The 17466-nt window shown below is 45.6% G+C and overlaps 1 protein-coding gene across 1 annotated transcript in view; it reads right to left on the bottom strand.

Annotated features, from left to right (window-relative positions):
* Positions 1-1385: 1385 nt before the first annotated feature.
* The window catches only part of LSM6 (LSM6 homolog, U6 small nuclear RNA and mRNA degradation associated), a 51255-nt gene continuing 35174 nt past the window's right edge, over positions 1386-17466 (bottom strand). Inside the window, exons 3-4 of the mRNA XM_069242616.1 lie at positions 12593-12706; positions 1386-1724 (exon numbers count right to left, since the gene is read on the bottom strand). Of these exons, the coding sequence (XP_069098717.1) occupies positions 1690-1724; positions 12593-12706 (149 nt within the window). The 3' untranslated portion in view covers positions 1386-1689. The remainder of the gene's footprint in view (positions 1725-12592; positions 12707-17466) is intronic.

Genomic DNA, 17466 nt, shown 5'->3' with positions numbered 1-17466 from the left:
TTATCTAAATACAGTGACTGTCTGGAGCACTGCAATTATATTAACGGTGTAGAACATGATGCAAAAATTGTTGTGTTAAATTGTGAACATAATTGTTTTTTTATTAGGTAAAAAAACTTCAAGGCTATTATCAACTGCAATATGAACAATTTGTACTTCATCTGTTATTAGTAATAGATCAATATGTGCCGGAATGCCCAGTGCTAACGTCTGGATAACTTATAACTATAGGTATAACGCAGCGAGGTTTATCTGTCTTTTCTGTCAGATGGTATGGCAGTCAGTAGCAGCCATTTAGAGGGTGAGTATTCAATTTGGTGTTGGTGCCCTCATGCAGATTTAGCAAACGCTAATTTAACAAAATTATTGTTGTATTAGGTTGAGCATTAATAATATGTTTGCTGTGCTCCAGGCAACCATATTTTCATATAAGTAAGGGCCTTGCTATCACTCATGACCCACCTTCTGGTAGCAAAGTTGTAGCCTGTTGTGGCATCAGTCAGACCTCTTACTTTGTCCACAATACAACCAGCCACTACAGTCTCAGAGAGGGGTTCCTAATAGCTAAGATAACTTTGTTATTCAATGAAGTCTAACAGTACTGATGACGCCGAGACACCAGTGGGAAATAAAACGTCTCATCATTGTAACTGCACACAGGTAAGAAAAATAGAATATAATGTTTTATTTGCATGTCTTTTAATAGATGAGCTCTTGAGGATTTCCCTTTTACCCAACGTACTATAGGAACTCGGATCTACGAAGCCTCAAGTCAGAGGGGATGGGGTGGAGGTAAAGCTCAGCACCTCTCCACCTCATCCACTGGAGCTCGGGTCTTGCACTAAGGTAGATGGGCTTTTATGTGCAACATCAAAGCGAGTGTTTGCTATCAGTTGATGAGCTGCATTAAGTGCACCGTTACTATTACTTACATTTTTCAGCTTGACTGCGGGATAATTTAAAGCAAGTGAATCTATGAAAGATTTAATACTAAAGAACAAGACAATGTCCAAAGAAAATAAACATCTTCAAATAGTAGGCTTATTTGCCGTTAGAAGATGGCTTGCATGTTTCTCACATTTTACATCATAACATCTTTATAGAAATATAGCAGACAAACTGTACAACACTGTTGTTTCACCTATTAGCCCAAGCCCTACCCTGTTTCACTTCACACTGCAATGAGCAAATGGCATGTTTTTTGGGTGCAAAGATGTTCCAATCCATTTATGGTGCAAGACTCGCTAACCTAGACAACACAAGCAGGTCTGATCTGTATATGTGACTTCACTGAAGTACGTCTATTACTAGCAGCATTACAAAATCAAAACAGTATCAAGCAGCCGTCATTGTAGTCCAACAAATAAAGGAGATTACAAAGATACTGTAGGGAAATGTTTTTATTTAACAAGGAACATAGAAGATACAAATGTGTGAACAAAGGGCTCTTCATGACAAAAATAGTAAACATATACACTTTTTTTTTTAACTGTTTCAAGTTCGCATTCGAGGCAAAAAGTACTTATTCCTTCCCAGCAATCTGCATCCCAGACTTCTTGATGGGAACACTGGAGAGCAATATTCCGAATTAAAGTATTAAACCGAATGAGGATCTTTTTGAATCCGCTGCCTTTTCTTTATTAAAAAAAAAAAAAAATACAAAAAAAAAAAACCTAAACATTTCCTTTGTCACATTCTCCTCTTCTGTGTGCTGATGTACAAAACTGAAACGGATAAACCAAAAAGGAAAGAATTAATGACTTTGCTACTTTGAAACAGTTTAAGCGATTTTCAGACTCAATAAGGCACTAAAATACATTAGGTGTATGGAGTATCACATTTGTTTCAATTATGCAACTACACATTTTCAAGCATTTTAGGGTGTCAACCTTATGCTATTAACTGCATTTATATACTACCCTTTCTTTTTTTTTATAAATCGCTTGGCAGTACTGACAACCAATACAAACAGTTTAGTTTGAACTTTTACCTAAAGGTCACGAGGAAAGGGAAAATATTTGTGATACTGAGGAAGGGGGGGGGGGGGGTGGTAACCAATTGTAGAGTCATGAAAGCTAAAGCTCTTCATTAACCCCCAAACCGTCACTCCTTCAAATCCACATGGAATCTGTTGTCAGGTTTCTCCCCAAATAGCATTCATAGGCTGTACGTCTAGGCCCTTATTATGTGTAGCACAGAAAGTGGGAAATTGTTCCCCAACAAGGTACTGGGAATGTCTCACCTGTCAGGAGTTCGTACACAAAATAAGGAACTCCACAGGTAACTTAATTTTGGGTCTGGCTTTCACCTGCAGTATTAAGATAATCTCAGGGTAAACATTAACAGATCCAATAAGTGTCAAGATGCTCTTCTCAGAGTGAACTAGCGCACTATAAATTATTTTCCATTTCAATCTGTGGTGCTCCTGCAGTCCTCAAAATTCTTATGAGGGCCAGTCTATTAGTCTGTCATAGAATGGAGACATTCAAGAACAGGGCACACTACCATTGAGTTATTTTTTATGTTAAAAGGAAGTCAATGGAGGGATCTCTGGGGTTCCAACTGGATTTTGATTTTAGGTTTAAACTAACAACAGAGTTACTACCATTCCTAGCATCCTGGAGCCTAGGCATTAATTTAGTTAACATGGTGGTGTCCAATGGAATGCAGTAATATACTGCAAATTGATAGCAGTCACACATCCCACTGCCTGATTTTGATGGATAAGCAGAATCTTCCACAGGTTATCCAAATGAAAAAAGCATACAAGTTTCATATCCATTATCATATCAAACACACAAGGTGATTGGAGGAATGCTTGCAATTTTCTACGCAATGGCAATCGCTCAAGGTACCATCCCAGCCCACTGTTCTTTTGGTTACCAAGCCACTTCATTTTGGACTTAGCCATATGCAAATCAACATAGAACATTCCAGCCCGACCTGCCATGTCCTTACTGAACCAGAAAACAAGCAATCTAGGGCGGTTTTCGCTCTGATAACGTAGTGGATCCATTTTAGTTTGCTTGGGTTTAAGAGTTTAGCTTTGCTTCGGCTTGGAGCCCTATGCCCTTTTACCTAGATAAACATGCTCTGCTTTGCTATTTATTTTAGCATTGCTTGAAGTTCTTGCATTTTGGAGGAAAGTTCTAATCTTATAATCAGTTGCCATTCTCTGAAAGCGTCATTATTAGTAATGTACGTATTGGATTGTCATCACGTCCTTTGCTTCACGTTAGACAGGAACAGAATGTGAACATGTCAGGCATTTGCTGTTATAGTGCCGATACAAGTTTGCGCACACAATCCGACGCTTAGGTACATACCCACATCAGGATGTCTGCACGGACAATAACATGGGCCTTATAAAAACACTTTGTGAGACCAAGGCCATTAAAAGGGGTTCCACCCAGGATATTCCATCTATACTGCATAACACTTTGCAGCAGACCTCAGCCTTTGTATCTCTACGAAGCCCGATTTGGAGGCTGACTGCCAACCTTATTATAAGGTAGTGTGGGTTGTGTCGCTTCTCATGGAAACAGCATGGGCAGATTAGGTTCACCAGGCCTTGCTCTCTTTAGGGTAGCAAATACGCTTTAGGGAGGAATTTGTATATTCATGTTTATTGCAAAATTTTGGGTTTGTTCATACTCGCATTGCTTATTCTCACAATCCTGATTTTGCCACCTGTTATTATCCTAATCATTGCAACTCATGATTTTTTATTGTATATTGCAGTCTTTTCAATAAATGTATTGAAAACATCCTGCATCATCTTTCTTGCCTATTTCTGTCTAAGAGGCTCATTTCTACCGAGAGATAAGAATAAAATTTGTTTCACCATAATTTTCCATGAGAGCTTTTTCAGAGTGCATGCGATAGGCTGCCAGAAATCACCTTCACTATCTGGGTTTTGGTGAGGTGCTGCTAGACAGCCAGACGTATTGGCCGGACAGCTGGAAACTGATGTAGGTGAGACTCAGTCACCTACAAGCAGAGGTGGTGCCACCCCTAATCCAGCAGTCTCGTAGAGATACAAGAGTCCTTATGACAATAAAGGATCGTCAGCCAGTTACAACTTGGTTCTAGTGGCACTGTGAGCAAAGACCCACATCTGTGCATACCCTTACTACTTAGGGCTGTACATCAAACACCCAAAACGTGTTGGAAGAATGCTTGCAATTTGTGTAACCACTAGCAATCACTCGGGGGAAGGATCCCAATTTACTCTTCTTTTGATCACCATGCCACCACAGTTTTGACACAACCAGATGAAAATCAGCATTGACCCTGGCCTTCATAGGAACAGTCCAGCCCAAAATACCAGGTCAGGTCGTCACTCAAATGGAAAACAAGCAAATTAGGATCAGTTTTGCCCTGACAAGGGCTCATCTGTCAGGTACAGTTTGGTTCCGATTAGGAGCAGGGTCAGTGCTGATTTGCCTATGGCTTGGTCCCAACAGCAGTGGCAGGATGAGTAAAAGAAAAATGGGTTGGGATGCTACCCTGAATAATTGGCAGAGGTTGGACAAATTGCAAGCATTCCTTCCATCACCTTTTGTGTGACAGATCCATCATCGTATATTTTTTTCAAACTCGGATCTGCGGTGGGTAGCCTCACACGGCCACAGTTGCACTGAAGTGGATAGCATGAGTCAATGATAATGGCCACGGCTGCTCTGACCTTGTTCCAAAAGAGGATAAGGTCATTTTAGCTTGTAACTAATTGCACATTGCTGGATTTCTTGCAGTCCCCAGGGCAATCGAGACACTCGATAAAAGGGAACAAAATATTAATGGCAATATTTAAATTGCAGATACATTTGTGACAAATTTGTGCCATGGGCAGACACTAAACCAGTAAATTGTGGACTAACTCACAACATTTATGGGTATACATGAACATAAAGGAGAGGGGACTAAGGACCCAGAGGTATTGCAAAAGAAAATATGAATGGTACCAAGAGGTCTACCATGTTAAATGTGGCAGGTAAGTTGATCAGGGTAGGTGTAGCTACATAGCACTTGATTACAGACCGTAAGCACAAAGGTATACATCCATTATTGGGGTACAATTCAAATTAGATGTATGCCAAGGAATGTTGTGTATTCATGAAGCCCTTTATACAATCAGCAGTTTAGCCATAACATAGCTATAATAGGTTATTCTGCACTGTGCAATGTATGGGCTGAACTGTACAGAGGTATGCTAGGGTTGCAACGTTCAAGCTTGCAAGAGCAATGCATGAGCAAGGCGTCCATTCCAGGCCTTTCCCTCTGCATCCTAGTACGTTTTGTCTGGAATTCATAATGAATAAACAGTACTGCAAGCATTAGAATACAAAGAAAAAAGAATCCTGGACTGGATGATCAACTATGTATGCTGAAAGTTTGAGAGATCCAAAAGAGTCCTATTTAGGGGCATAATAGGGGTTTTTTGAAAGTAGGCTTAAAATGAATTCAAACAATTATAAAGTTTAAGAGAGCCCAATCTTCTAGACGAAAGGAAAAGAGGTGGGAGAAGAACAGAGCATGTTATGTAACATCAGTCTCCTGTGTGCACATCCCAAGAATGCACACATAATCGCTCTCATTTGGGTTCTGCACTCAAGATTTATGTTGCTGGCAACTTATAGTACTGAATTCTGTACTGGTAGACCACATTCTGTCTCCCCCCTCAGGCTGGCTTTTAGCCACAAAGCAAAGCACATAAACACAGCTATTAACACCAAAATCAGTTACAGATGCCCCCCCCCTTATAATACCCACCCAGATGCCACATCTCAGTCCCTTTTTGGGTCTCCCATACAGACAGCACCGGTTGCTGAAGAATCAGTGTCTACAATACAATGCAAAGAAGGGGCCTTTGGCTCAGTCCCTAACTCATGAATAAATGACTCTTGTTTATCTCAGTTTAAGGCTCCAAGCTCCATGGCCTTCCATCATAATTTTGTTTTTGTCCTGCTCCTCGATTGGAAGCTTCTGTAGTGTTGGGGGCCCTAGGCCCTCATGCTACTAAAAGAACTCACGCAGACACTATGGCATGGTCGGTAGAACTGGCCCTGGGCACGTGCGCCCAGCCCTTTTTATTGGCAGGGTCACCTGACCGGTGACACCTGTGTTCAGTGGGGTGTAGATAGAAGGCCAGCCCTCAGCCGAGTGGCTGGCAAAATACTAGAATTTGTCCAGCAGGACACTACATTCTTCCAAAACTTTATTGAGGAACAAAAACCACCACCATCAGTCTCTCGGCCTCGAGAAGGCAGGCCGCAGGATTGCAGTGGACAGGTGCAGCTGAGAGCACACGGACACTTCTGCACGTGTCCATGATTTAACCAGGTACAGCAGGGCACGAACACTGTGTGGAAGAAGTCCGGACTCTGACAGTCAGATGGCTGGTTAAGTGTCCACTGATGCACTGTGGTTCAGTCTGGTGGGCACTCGTGGTGAGGCTGGTGGTGTTTACAGTTCAATTTGTTCGAATTGGGCGTATCATTCAAATTGGGTGCGTCATTCAAATTGGGTGCATCAAAGAGCGGTGATAGAGTCCGCTGTGAGTACGCTTGTTGAGACATCCTGGCTTCATGAAGGCCAATCCCGCGAAGACGGATGACATCTGTGATGGCGTGAAGTCGTCCTCTGAAGCCTTTGTACATCCTGACACTTTGTTGTCAGAGCTGCTTCCAGACCACCTCTCGTTTGTGGATTCTTCACTCTGGAACTTCCTTGAGGCCTTTTCAATGGATTTGCCACGGGATTGGCGTGGACTGTGCTGGGCTGCGTGTGGGCCATCTGCAGGCTGCTGCAGGCTCTCCGACAGGAGCCACGGTCAAATAATTCGTGCAACCACAAGGGGGGAACCTCTCGTTTGTGGATTCTTCACTCTGGAACTTCCTTGAGGCCTTTTCAATGGATTTGCCACGGGGTTGGCGTGGACTGTGCTGGGCTGCGTGTGGGCCATCTGCAGGCCGCTGCAGGCTCTCCGACAGGAGCCACGGTCAAATCATTTGTGCAACCACAAGGGGGGAATCTTTCGTAGTCAGTGCGCTTGCCAACATGGACCAGGTGTAGGTGGGCTCTCAGATGGTCTCAGGGAAATGGTCTCTCACGTTGCCAGGAGGATGTCTAGCTGGTGTCGTGTTAATTCACTGAATATAGTCTTGGTGTGCTGTGACCTGTTGGAGTCTCCATTGCACAGCCTTGCTGTCTCCTTGACTTCATCGTTGGGGCAATGTCAAGTCCTCTCTCACGCTTGGGAGGCCCTTTGTCTGGGTTGCCACAAGACTGCTTGTGGTCTGTGCAGGGGCTGCTTGTGTGCCACGTCAGGGCAGCTGCAAGACCTCCTAGGAGCCACTGCCTAGTCGCTCGTGCCATCACAGGGGTAGATGGATCTGGGTCACAACCTGCTCTTGCCACCGAGAGCAGGTGATCATTGGTTGACTGGTTCTTCAGAGCATCAAAGCAACGGTGTAGGACTCCAGTCTGGTTGTTTAACTGCTCCTTTGATGGATACCGTGATGCACATGGCAATGATGGTGCTTGCCATTCGGAGACCTGGACGACGAGTGATGTTGCTGGAGTGAGGATGACTGGAGGGACTTTGCCATAGCTAGTGCAGTCTTTCTTTTCCTCATGTGCAGATGCTGGCAGTGATGCCATCTGCTTTAAGCAGCCGGTGACAGGAGGCTTGGATGGTCGCACTTTGAAACGTGGGGCAAGTACGTGGTTTGCGCATGGCGTCTTACATTTGGTACTCCCGCTGAGCTGTCTCCAGTGACGTCATCGCACCCCGGTGGCTGTCTGGTCAGTGGGTGCACTCTTTCTTTGTTGCATGAGTCCTCCATCTCTCCACCCTGTTGATCTTCCGCTCTTATTCTTCTGTGGTCACCAGGTGTTGCAGTGTGACAGGTAATGTCACACAATCTCCTTTCTTCCTTCTTCATAGCGTGGTGTTGCGCCACGCTGTTTTCTCCTTTGTTGTGGCGTCTGGCCACTTGTCTTCCTTTTGTGTGGACCTTTCGAAGGTCCTGTCCAAGGCCTAGGGGCTCTTCCCCGTGTTGCAGTGGTGGCATCGTGCCACTCAGGGTGTAAGACTCGCCTGCTGCGAGTTGCTGCTGACTCCGTCTTGAGGCAGTGTGGGGGAGGACACTCCTTGATTCGTCTCAGGCACGTTGCAGGGCACTGACGGTGGGTCACTTTCTTTCCCGCCTCCTCTTCACTGAAGGGCGCAGTGCTTGCGCCTTAAGGCAGTGCCTTCTCGGCACTGGGTCCTGCTTGAACCTGGGTGTGCTTTGCAGGGGTTGGTCCATTCTCTCGACCTGCTGTATGATGGGCCAACGTTGACCATTCTGTGTTGCAGAAAGGCCGGTTGGCACGGCCTCTTGACCCGTGCATTACGTCACACTCTCGGGTGCTCTCTCCATCTTCGCAGGCGTTGCCTTAGTCGTCACGTTCTCTGGAGCAGCTCTCTGCGCATGTGACAATCTCTTTTTTTTTCTGGGCATCCTTTGTTAGCACCTGGCAAGTCCCTTTCTTGTCCTGCAGTGATGTCCATCACTGCTGGGACATGTGGCGTTCTTTCGGCGATGGCGGTGGATGGCCACCAGGGGCTGCGCAGTCCATGTGCGCTCTCCTCGTGCCTCACGTGGCACTTGCGTCCATTTCTCACTGCTTCAGCTTGGCTGGGACAGCTGCAGTCTTCTTCCCTGTGCAGCGTCCGCGTCGCTTCCATCTTCTGCGCCGTTTCCGTCTTCTGCCCCATTTTCCTCTGCGGGCGCGCTGTTGGTTTTGTGCAGTCACTCTCTGGGGTGTTGCTGTAGACTTTTTCAACAAAGTAGGTTTTTCCACTTTAAAATAGAACTAGGGTGCAGTACCGACTTTGGCCACTGGATGCCACTAGTGCACTTCTTTCATGCTTGAAAGACACTCTCTTCCTTTTGTGCCTCGTTTGTTGGAGACAGACACCGGAGAGGAACCAGGCAGGAGGGGGCTCTGGAGGGGGCTGCAGAAGCTGCAGGTAAGTGTCTTTTTCTTTCTTTTCCACCATTCTGTCTTCTTTTTTCTTTTTCTTTTCTGTAAAAGTTTTTTTTCCTATTTTCTTGAACAGCCTCGTTAAAAGAGGCAGGCAGACAGCACAAAGTTCAGTGGGGAGGGGGGGGGGGGGGGGGGGGGCTGGAGAGGGGACTCCAGGCCCTTGAATTCTTGACGGGTGCGTGTCAGCACCTCTCCCCTTCCTTCCACGCATTTTTTTTTAAGTTCGTTTGGGGCCGGCCCTTGGCTTTTGTACTACTTTGGTGCATGTCTGCACCACTGTATTTCACTTAGCTTTGGTGCATGTCTGCACCAGTGCACCTTCTGTTTAGTTTTGGCCGCGGCAGCCTTCCCTGATGCTGCAGGACGTGTTGGTGGAATTTGTTTGAAGTGGGGCGGCCCTGGGAATACCTTCTTCGGTGCGCAACAGCACCATTATTTAAAAAGAAACGGGGAAAACGGCCCGTTGCATTTTCTTTAACTTTGGTGCACGATTGCACCATGTTCTTAAAGCGCGGCCGCAGCACTATGGTACACGCTGCGGACCGCATTCTTTTCTTGGGGGCGGGGGCGACCGGCCCCAGTCATGGTTTGGCGCCCTGTTCCACACGATGCGCAGCCGCGCCGACACAGGGGGACACCTTGCGCCTCATTTACGGCGACCGCAGCTGTATTGGCAGTGCTGCGGGCACGCTGTTGGCTTACTGTTGGCGCACTGCTCACAGGGGGGTGGGAGGTGCGGTTGTCAGGGCGCTGCCACTCTTGCATAGAGGGGCGGCAGGATAGACCCTAGGTCGTGCGCTGGAGGGGCTGCAACGGCCTTCTTCTCCCCCCAGCACATCGTAGAAGATGCTCCTTGCGGCCACGTGGGATCGGACCCACTCGTCGCCAATGTAGTGTTGGGGGCCCTACGCCCTCATGCTACTAAAAGAACTCACACAGACACTGTGGCATGGTCAGTAGAACCGGCCCTGGGCACGTGCGCTCGGCCCTTTTTATTGGCAGGGTCACCTGACCGGTGATGCTTGTGTTGGGTAGGTGTGGGGTGTAGATAGAAGGCCAGCCCTCAGCCGAGTGGCTGGCAAAACACTAGAACGTGTCCAGCAGGACCCTACAGCTTCTAAACTATTGTTTTGACTGTATGACTTGCATACTCCACTACACAGGAGCAAGTGTTTTTTCCTCACACTTCCTACTTCTTCCCACAGCCACAGTCCTGCTTGTCCATTGCCCCCCACCACTTCCCTTCCATGCTCTACTTTATTTTTCACATTGCTTTTGTGAAAGCTCGGCAGCCACACACTAATACCGGGCTGCTAACCTTTCCTAATTTGCTCGCATCCCAGCTCATGCTTTATTTTCTTAACTTACAGTCCCAAAATTTTATAAAATCCAAGATGGGCCTTTGTACACAACTCTGTGGATGCAGTGTGAATTTTTTTTTTTTTCAAAGTATAAAAAGCATTTGAAGATGGCTTCTTGTGCATATGCATGGGTGCAGATGCTTAAGCAGCAAGCTTGGAATGGTTTATCTGTTATGAACAAAAAAAGTTTCCAGAGGACTGCACCAAAGCCTGCACATGGGCTCCATGTTTGTGGGCTCCATGTTTGAATTGTTTTTGTCATAAAGTATGCCAATCCAAACAAGTAAATCCAATAGTTAAAAGCCTGCACTTGAAAAAACTGGAACATACTGGCTTTCCCAATGAAAGTTCACTATACAGGAACAGAAAGACAATGGGATGGTGAACAGATCACAGATGGGACCCAGGAGAAGAGAGGCTGTGTATGAATAACAAAACAGTTACTTCAGGGACTAACTTGTAATCACTTGTTTATTATCTCCCTGTCGAACACACAAAGGGTAATGGGAGGAATGCCTGCACTAAGTCTAGCCACTGGCAATCATTTAGGGTAGCATTCCAACTATTGTTCTTTTGCCCACAATACCACCTTAGCTTGGACCCAGCCATATGTAAGTCAGTTTTGACCTTGCTTCGAGAGGAAGAGTCAAGCCTAAACTGCCAGGCCAAATCCTCCCTAAACTCGACTACAAGCAACCCCAGTGCCAGTGGTTAGACATACTGTAAACATTTCTCCCATCGACTTGTGTGTTTTTGATGCAACGCCTTTAAGTGGCCAAGCGTATAGCCAGACATGGGTACCTTGCTCACTGTACCACTGGAACTAAGCTACACCTGACTGAGCTCCCCGAATCAGGCAGAAACTGGTCTTTGTTTTCTTGTGTTCGGATTCAGATAGGGCCTGGCATGGCTAGACTGTTCTTATTGAAGCAGGACCAAGACTGATTTGCATTAGGCTGGGTCTAATCTAAGGCTGCACTAAAATGCACCTGAATGCTAGAGGTGCAGAAAACAATTAAAGGAGCAAATGAAAGTGCTGTATGCCTATTCCCCTGGGAACATACAACAAAGCTGACAGACAACCTTGTAGAGGATTTAATAGTTTTACTCCTGTACAGGTAGAGCACAAAGCCTTACAATCAGAGTCCAGAAAACCCTCTCATACTCTGAACAAGGGCTGCAGGAAACACAATCTCTTCTTTGACATGAAAACCCCAAAAGAGCCCTTGGTAGGAATGAAGGATTTGTAAAAAGGCTATCCTGGTCCTTAAAAGAAAAAAAAACACACTGTTGGCTTAAAAACAAGCATTCACCCCATGTACCAAAGCCATTTTGGTATCAATGCAAAGTTACCAACTCCCAAATCGGGGTACTAACTGATTCGAAAAGTAAAGGGTGTCTCCCTGAACGCCTTTCTCTTTGTGAAGTAAGGTAAACGTTTTAGAGGCGTAGGTAGCAGACCACTGCCTGTGTCACTGAAACATTGAGAAAAAAAAAAAAAAAAAAAAAAAAAAGTACATTTCAAAAAAATATTCTTTTTTATTTTTTTTTATTAAAACCAGCATATTTTTCTTTAAGTAAAGTCTGGCTGCTTACATTTTTTTTCTTCATTTAAAAACAATCACAGACATGGTGGTCGGCTGACATTCGGGAGTCACCATCCCAATGACTGTGACCGATCGGACTGAGTTTCAATTCTTGACCTACCTAATGAATAATTGGGTAGGTTGGACTGTGATCCACTAATTCGGAATTTTACAAACCGACCTATTAGTACATAGGTTTGTATGCAGAATAAGATACCGGTTGCAAAATGACTGGGTCTAAATTGCTACCACTTTTTGCAACCAGTATCTTTGTTCACCTTCGTGCTTTAATATTTCATTTTCCAACACACAAACAACTGGAAAATGAGCACTTTTATTTCCAGATTATGCCATTCCTATTTCATGAGACATGCAAGCGCTGCCTGGACTGAAAGAACAAATAATTATTTTACTTATTCCCCCCAAATCAGAATTGGCTTCATATTGTTTCTAGACAAATGTTTCGCGAAATCAGATTTGGTGAGACCTGCTCAGTGTGAAATGCCATCACTGCTGATTAAATTAGTTTGACTCAATTTAAATAACATAAAATAACCAAAGTACTTAAAATAAAAATATAAAATAACCTAAGTACTTAAAGCAGTTTACCATTATTTCCTCTGATAAAGGCATCACCATACTTGTTTTTCAGCTGTCCGTTAACATATTCTTCTGTCTGCTCGAGGGCAATGTTCATGTAGCCGTCCAAGCAGGCCAGGACACCTGAAAAACAGGTTAGTTTTAATGAAAGAGGCAGGGTTATCAGCATTTGTAACCAACAGTTTTATTAACTAACAGGTCTAGCAACTAGTGTATGCATCAATTTACAATGTACAAAATCCTTGTAATGCAGAAAAAGTCTGGATTGCAGAAGACAAAGTTGTAGCTCTACAATTAAAAACAGAAAGACAAGGAGAAGATCATGGACTAGGAGGTACAAACAACAGCAAGGATGATTCTGCATTGAATTCCTATATTGGAGCCTACATGCACACCACTATGCATGCAATGGAAGGTATCCTATGCTTACCTAGAGCATTAGGATCCAGGTTATGAGGAAAAAGGTCATAGGTTATTATTAATTTTTGGTCAACATGAAGATGAGGATATGGAGTTTTAGAAAGCTTGTCCACTCATTCTATGTCAGGACCAGAGGCTCCAGTTATGCTTCTCTTTCTTCACTTTTAATTACTTCAGCAGCCAATCAAAGTCAAAACACAAAAAAGTACAAGTCCCATGAATATACATATCACGTGATAGCCATAGAGAGGCTCTGCTTTATAATGCTCACAACAAAGTAACAACTCCTCTTTCTATGCTGCTTCGCAGCCAGTTAACTACTATCAATTCTTGACAATACTATCATTGTTTTCATGACATATTGCTGTGCTTATTGTTGCCGTTAACAGTTCAGCACGTGGTTTCTATTTTAGGCAAGCTTGCCGATTTGCAGTTCATTGAACCGTTTGCCGGTTTCATCTGGAGTGTCTTGACCTCTCGTACGCGGCCTTCCCAGACCACATCTTCGCAGTGGAGTGGCAGCAGGGGAGTGAAGAAGTGCAGCTTTGCCACGCAGTCCACTTTCTATTTTTAGCCAGCTCTGAGGCTAAAGCGCATTCGCTAAGAAAAATCCATTGGCGAAGAACACGTTAAGACGCCTGTGATTGTCCCGTAGCCCTTACAAGAGCTTGTACTCCCATATTACACCCCAAGGGCTCTATCCTTGGGGTTGAAATAATTTTGAGACAGGCTGGGCCTCTTTTTCTGTGGGCAGGGCTCCCCCCATATCCAAACTTAACCCTTATGATAACTCCCCTGTTTTGCAGGGTTTATTAACCTGCCCTTTGGTCTGTATCACCTCTATGGACTGTTGCCTTGGCGTTTGAATTGCCTTCTGTCAGCATGGCTGCCATAATGAAGAGATGGGCGATGAATATTATGTGGATGATCCTGCTGGATCTTTTGAACAGGACCTTGTACATGCCTTAGATGCTGGTGTGCGTCAGAGTAAATCAGGCCTTGGCCCAGGATATTAGACCTATTAAGCATCATCTAATTGGCTTCGCCGAACAAGGATGGGTGGCCCCCTTGGGTTCTCAGAGTACCGAAGAAACCTCCCTGTCTTTCAGTTCTCAAGTCCCCAAGGGGGATAGAAGTCTGTATACACTGATTTTGAGAGCCTTATCAGATCCCTGACCAAGGAGCATGATTATAACACCTCTACTTCCCACCCCGAAATCTAGGGCTCAGGAGGAATATGACTCCTCCTCATCAGTCCATTCCTCAGACAAAGCGTACGATCCCCCCCCCAGAAGCGCGAAAAGAAGACACACCACCCAGAAGAAGCTGTTATTCCTCTGAAGGTACTTACCTTTGAGCTGGAGGATATAATTCACCCCAGATCTACTCTATGGCTGCCTCCTGCCGAGGTCGTAGATTATGTTGAGTCCCACATTCGACATGGGTTCGAGAAGGAGGTTCGGTCTAGGCTCTGTTCTGAATGCCCCAGACCAGATTTTCTTTCCAAGGTGACAGACTCCAGACCTTGATCCCAACATTGGTCATGTACCTAAAAAGGTTTTCAGGGGACCCCAAGAAGGGTATTGACTGCGTGGTTGCCAGGACAAACTCCTGAATATGGCCAGCCACTTAACTAAGTTCCTGAAACTAGGGTTCCAAGCTAAGGAATCAGGAAATTCCATTGACCCTGATGTTCTTGTGGGTTGGGCTCAAAGGGCCCTATGCTTCAAGGGGAACGCTAATTGTGTGATTTCAAGCAAATGTCACCGCTCCATTTTAATAAAGATGAACCCCAAGTTAGCGGACCTCGCTTCTTCCGAGTCAGGGGCTTTGAATCAAGGTTTGCTTTTTGGTTCTCCTTTCATCAAGGAGCTCTCTAAAGTTGCGGCTACTTATGCCAATCTGGACAAGGCTCAAGGTTCTATCAAAAAGGTGCTGCATCCACTTTTTCAAGGGGCTGGACGCTACGGAGGGCGTGCTTTCGGACGCTTCTTCGATCAAGGCCCTCAGCGATGTTACTATTAGCAGGGCAGAGGGGGTTTCCAGGACTATGGCTCCTCCTTGTCCACTTTCTACCCCTCTCGCCTGAGGGCAGGTCGCTCCAAATTCTGAAGAGGGGGGTCCAGAGGGAACCAATCCTATTCCCAGGACTCAGGATCTACAGGCGAGCCCAATTTCCAGTTCAGAGGTGTTTTTTTTGGGGGGGGGGGGAGGGGGGGGGGGGGGAGGGGGGAAGGGTTTTTGCTTCACGCAAGATCACTCATGACTCTAGAGTTCTGGAGACCATACAGGGTTTCAAGCCAGAATTTTCCAATTCCCCCTCTCAGTTGACCCCTCTTAATTCGATGTATTTTTCCCTTCGAGACTGCAATTTCATTTCTGCAGAAATTGGCAGAGCTCTTGAAAAAAGGCACCATTGTCAAGGCTCATCCTCACCCGAAGGGTTTTCTCAGTCCAATCATTTTAGTAGACAAGAAGGACGAGGATTCCCAGCTTGTTTTGAACCTCAAAGAATTCAATGGATGGCTTGTTTAATGGCCATTTTAAAAAATGGAGAGCATTCACTTATTGAGAAACATTCTTCAGGAATGGGACTGGATGGTTTGTTTAGACTTAAAGGATGCTTACTTGACCATCCCTATTTTTTCTCCCCACTGTCGGTTTCTCCATTTCTTTTGGGAGGCCCATTGTTACGGATACAAATTCCTTCCTTTCGGCCTCTCATCAACTCCTTGGTACTTCATTAAAGTGAGGAGACCGGTTGTGGAATTAGTTCGAGCATGAGAGGTTTGTCTGATAATTTACCTCAACGACATCCTCATCATGGCTCAATGCCCCCTCCTTGTCCTCTCCCATCTGGAGTGGTTCATCTCCCTCCTCCAAGATCTGGGGTTCATGGTCAACGCTCAGAAGTCGGTCTTAATGCTGTCTCAACAGTTGGATTTCCAGGATTATCGGGTGGACTCTACCCTAGCTCAGTTGGTCCTTCCCCACCTCAAAAAGATCCATACAATCAAGAGGGAATTGAGATTACTATTGTCCAGACAGACTGCATCATCGAGGGCAATTGCCCACATGCTGGACCTGCTCTCTTCCTCAATTCAGGTGATTTTTCCAGGTCCCCTTCATTACAGGGCTCTGCAGCATTTGAAGATTTCACATCTTCGGAAAGGCTTCAGTTATGTGGATCAGGGTCCCCTCTCGGAGGAGGCTCAGACGGAGATGCACTGGCGGTTGGACCATATGGAAGCCTGGCATGGCAGGGAAATCTTTGGGTCCTCCCCAGAGATTGTGAAAGAGTCTGATGCCAGTCTCTGGGGAAGGGGAGCTTTTTGTGGGCCAGTGTCTACAGGATGTTGTTGGTCCAAAGCGGAGTTTGACCTTCATATCAATTGTATGGAGCTCCTTGCGATCAGGAGTCTATCCCTGCTCAAGACAGATTGTTGTATCCTTCTTCGAATGGACAATATCTCAGCGGTGAGATATGTCAACAAACTGGGCGGGACCAAGTCTCACATTCTGGCGGAGATTACCAAGGACTTTTGGCATATTCTGTCTGCAACACCGGATCTAAGTGGTGGCGGAGTATCTGCCAGGGTGCAACAATTCGGTGGCAGATTGGCATTCATGTCATCTCCGGGACTAGAACGACTGGAGACTTTATCCGAAGGTTTTTCAAGTCCTCCAATCCCTGTGGGATCGCTATATCTCTTTGTCTTCTGCCTCAACCACCATCTGAAGAGGTTTTTCAGCTGGAGACTGGACCCAGAAGCTTTTGCAACAGAAGCCTTCCTCCAGGTCTGGTTTCTAGATCGGGGTTATGCGTTCCCTCCTTTCCGGACGGTCCCCAGGGTTTTAGCTCAGATCCGTCATCAGTAGGCGGATCTCGTTCTGGTGACTCCTCTCTGCAGAGCCCAGGCGTGGTTCCCGGTGACTCTGGAATTGAGCTGTGGGTGCAGCAAGCGTTAATTCCGCACAGGCCTCCTTCTCGATCCGCTAGGCCTTCCACATCCTCTAATCCTATCGGGTCAACTAGCTCTGATGGTGTGGCAACTTTCATGGAAAGATGGAGTCTCTCAGGCCATTCGCAGGAGTCTTCCAATTTTATTTCAGGTGCCTGGTCTTCCAGTACCCATAAGACTTGGAAGCAATGGTGTTCTTGGTGCAGTGCATGGAACGCAGATCGTTTTTCAGCGGATTGCAGTCTGGTCCTGAACATCTAATCCTTTCTGGCTTCGTCTGGTTTAGCTTACAGGTCGATCACTACTTATCGGTCTGCTATGTCTAAAGTCATTTACCATTGGACGGTAAACAGTGGGGGAGTTATCCATTGTTAGCAAGCTTCTAAAGGGCAACAGGTTGGCTAATCCCCCTCATCTGTGTTATTCTACTCTTTGGGATGTGAATATAATTTTGAGATTATTGGAATCTTGGCCAGCTAATCGATTCCTTTCTAGAAAACA

Source organism: Pleurodeles waltl, chromosome 1_2 (genome assembly GCF_031143425.1).
Source record: "Pleurodeles waltl isolate 20211129_DDA chromosome 1_2, aPleWal1.hap1.20221129, whole genome shotgun sequence".
Taxonomy (NCBI): Eukaryota; Metazoa; Chordata; class Amphibia; order Caudata; family Salamandridae; genus Pleurodeles; species Pleurodeles waltl.
This window is presented reverse-complemented; position numbering and strand designations above follow the sequence as displayed.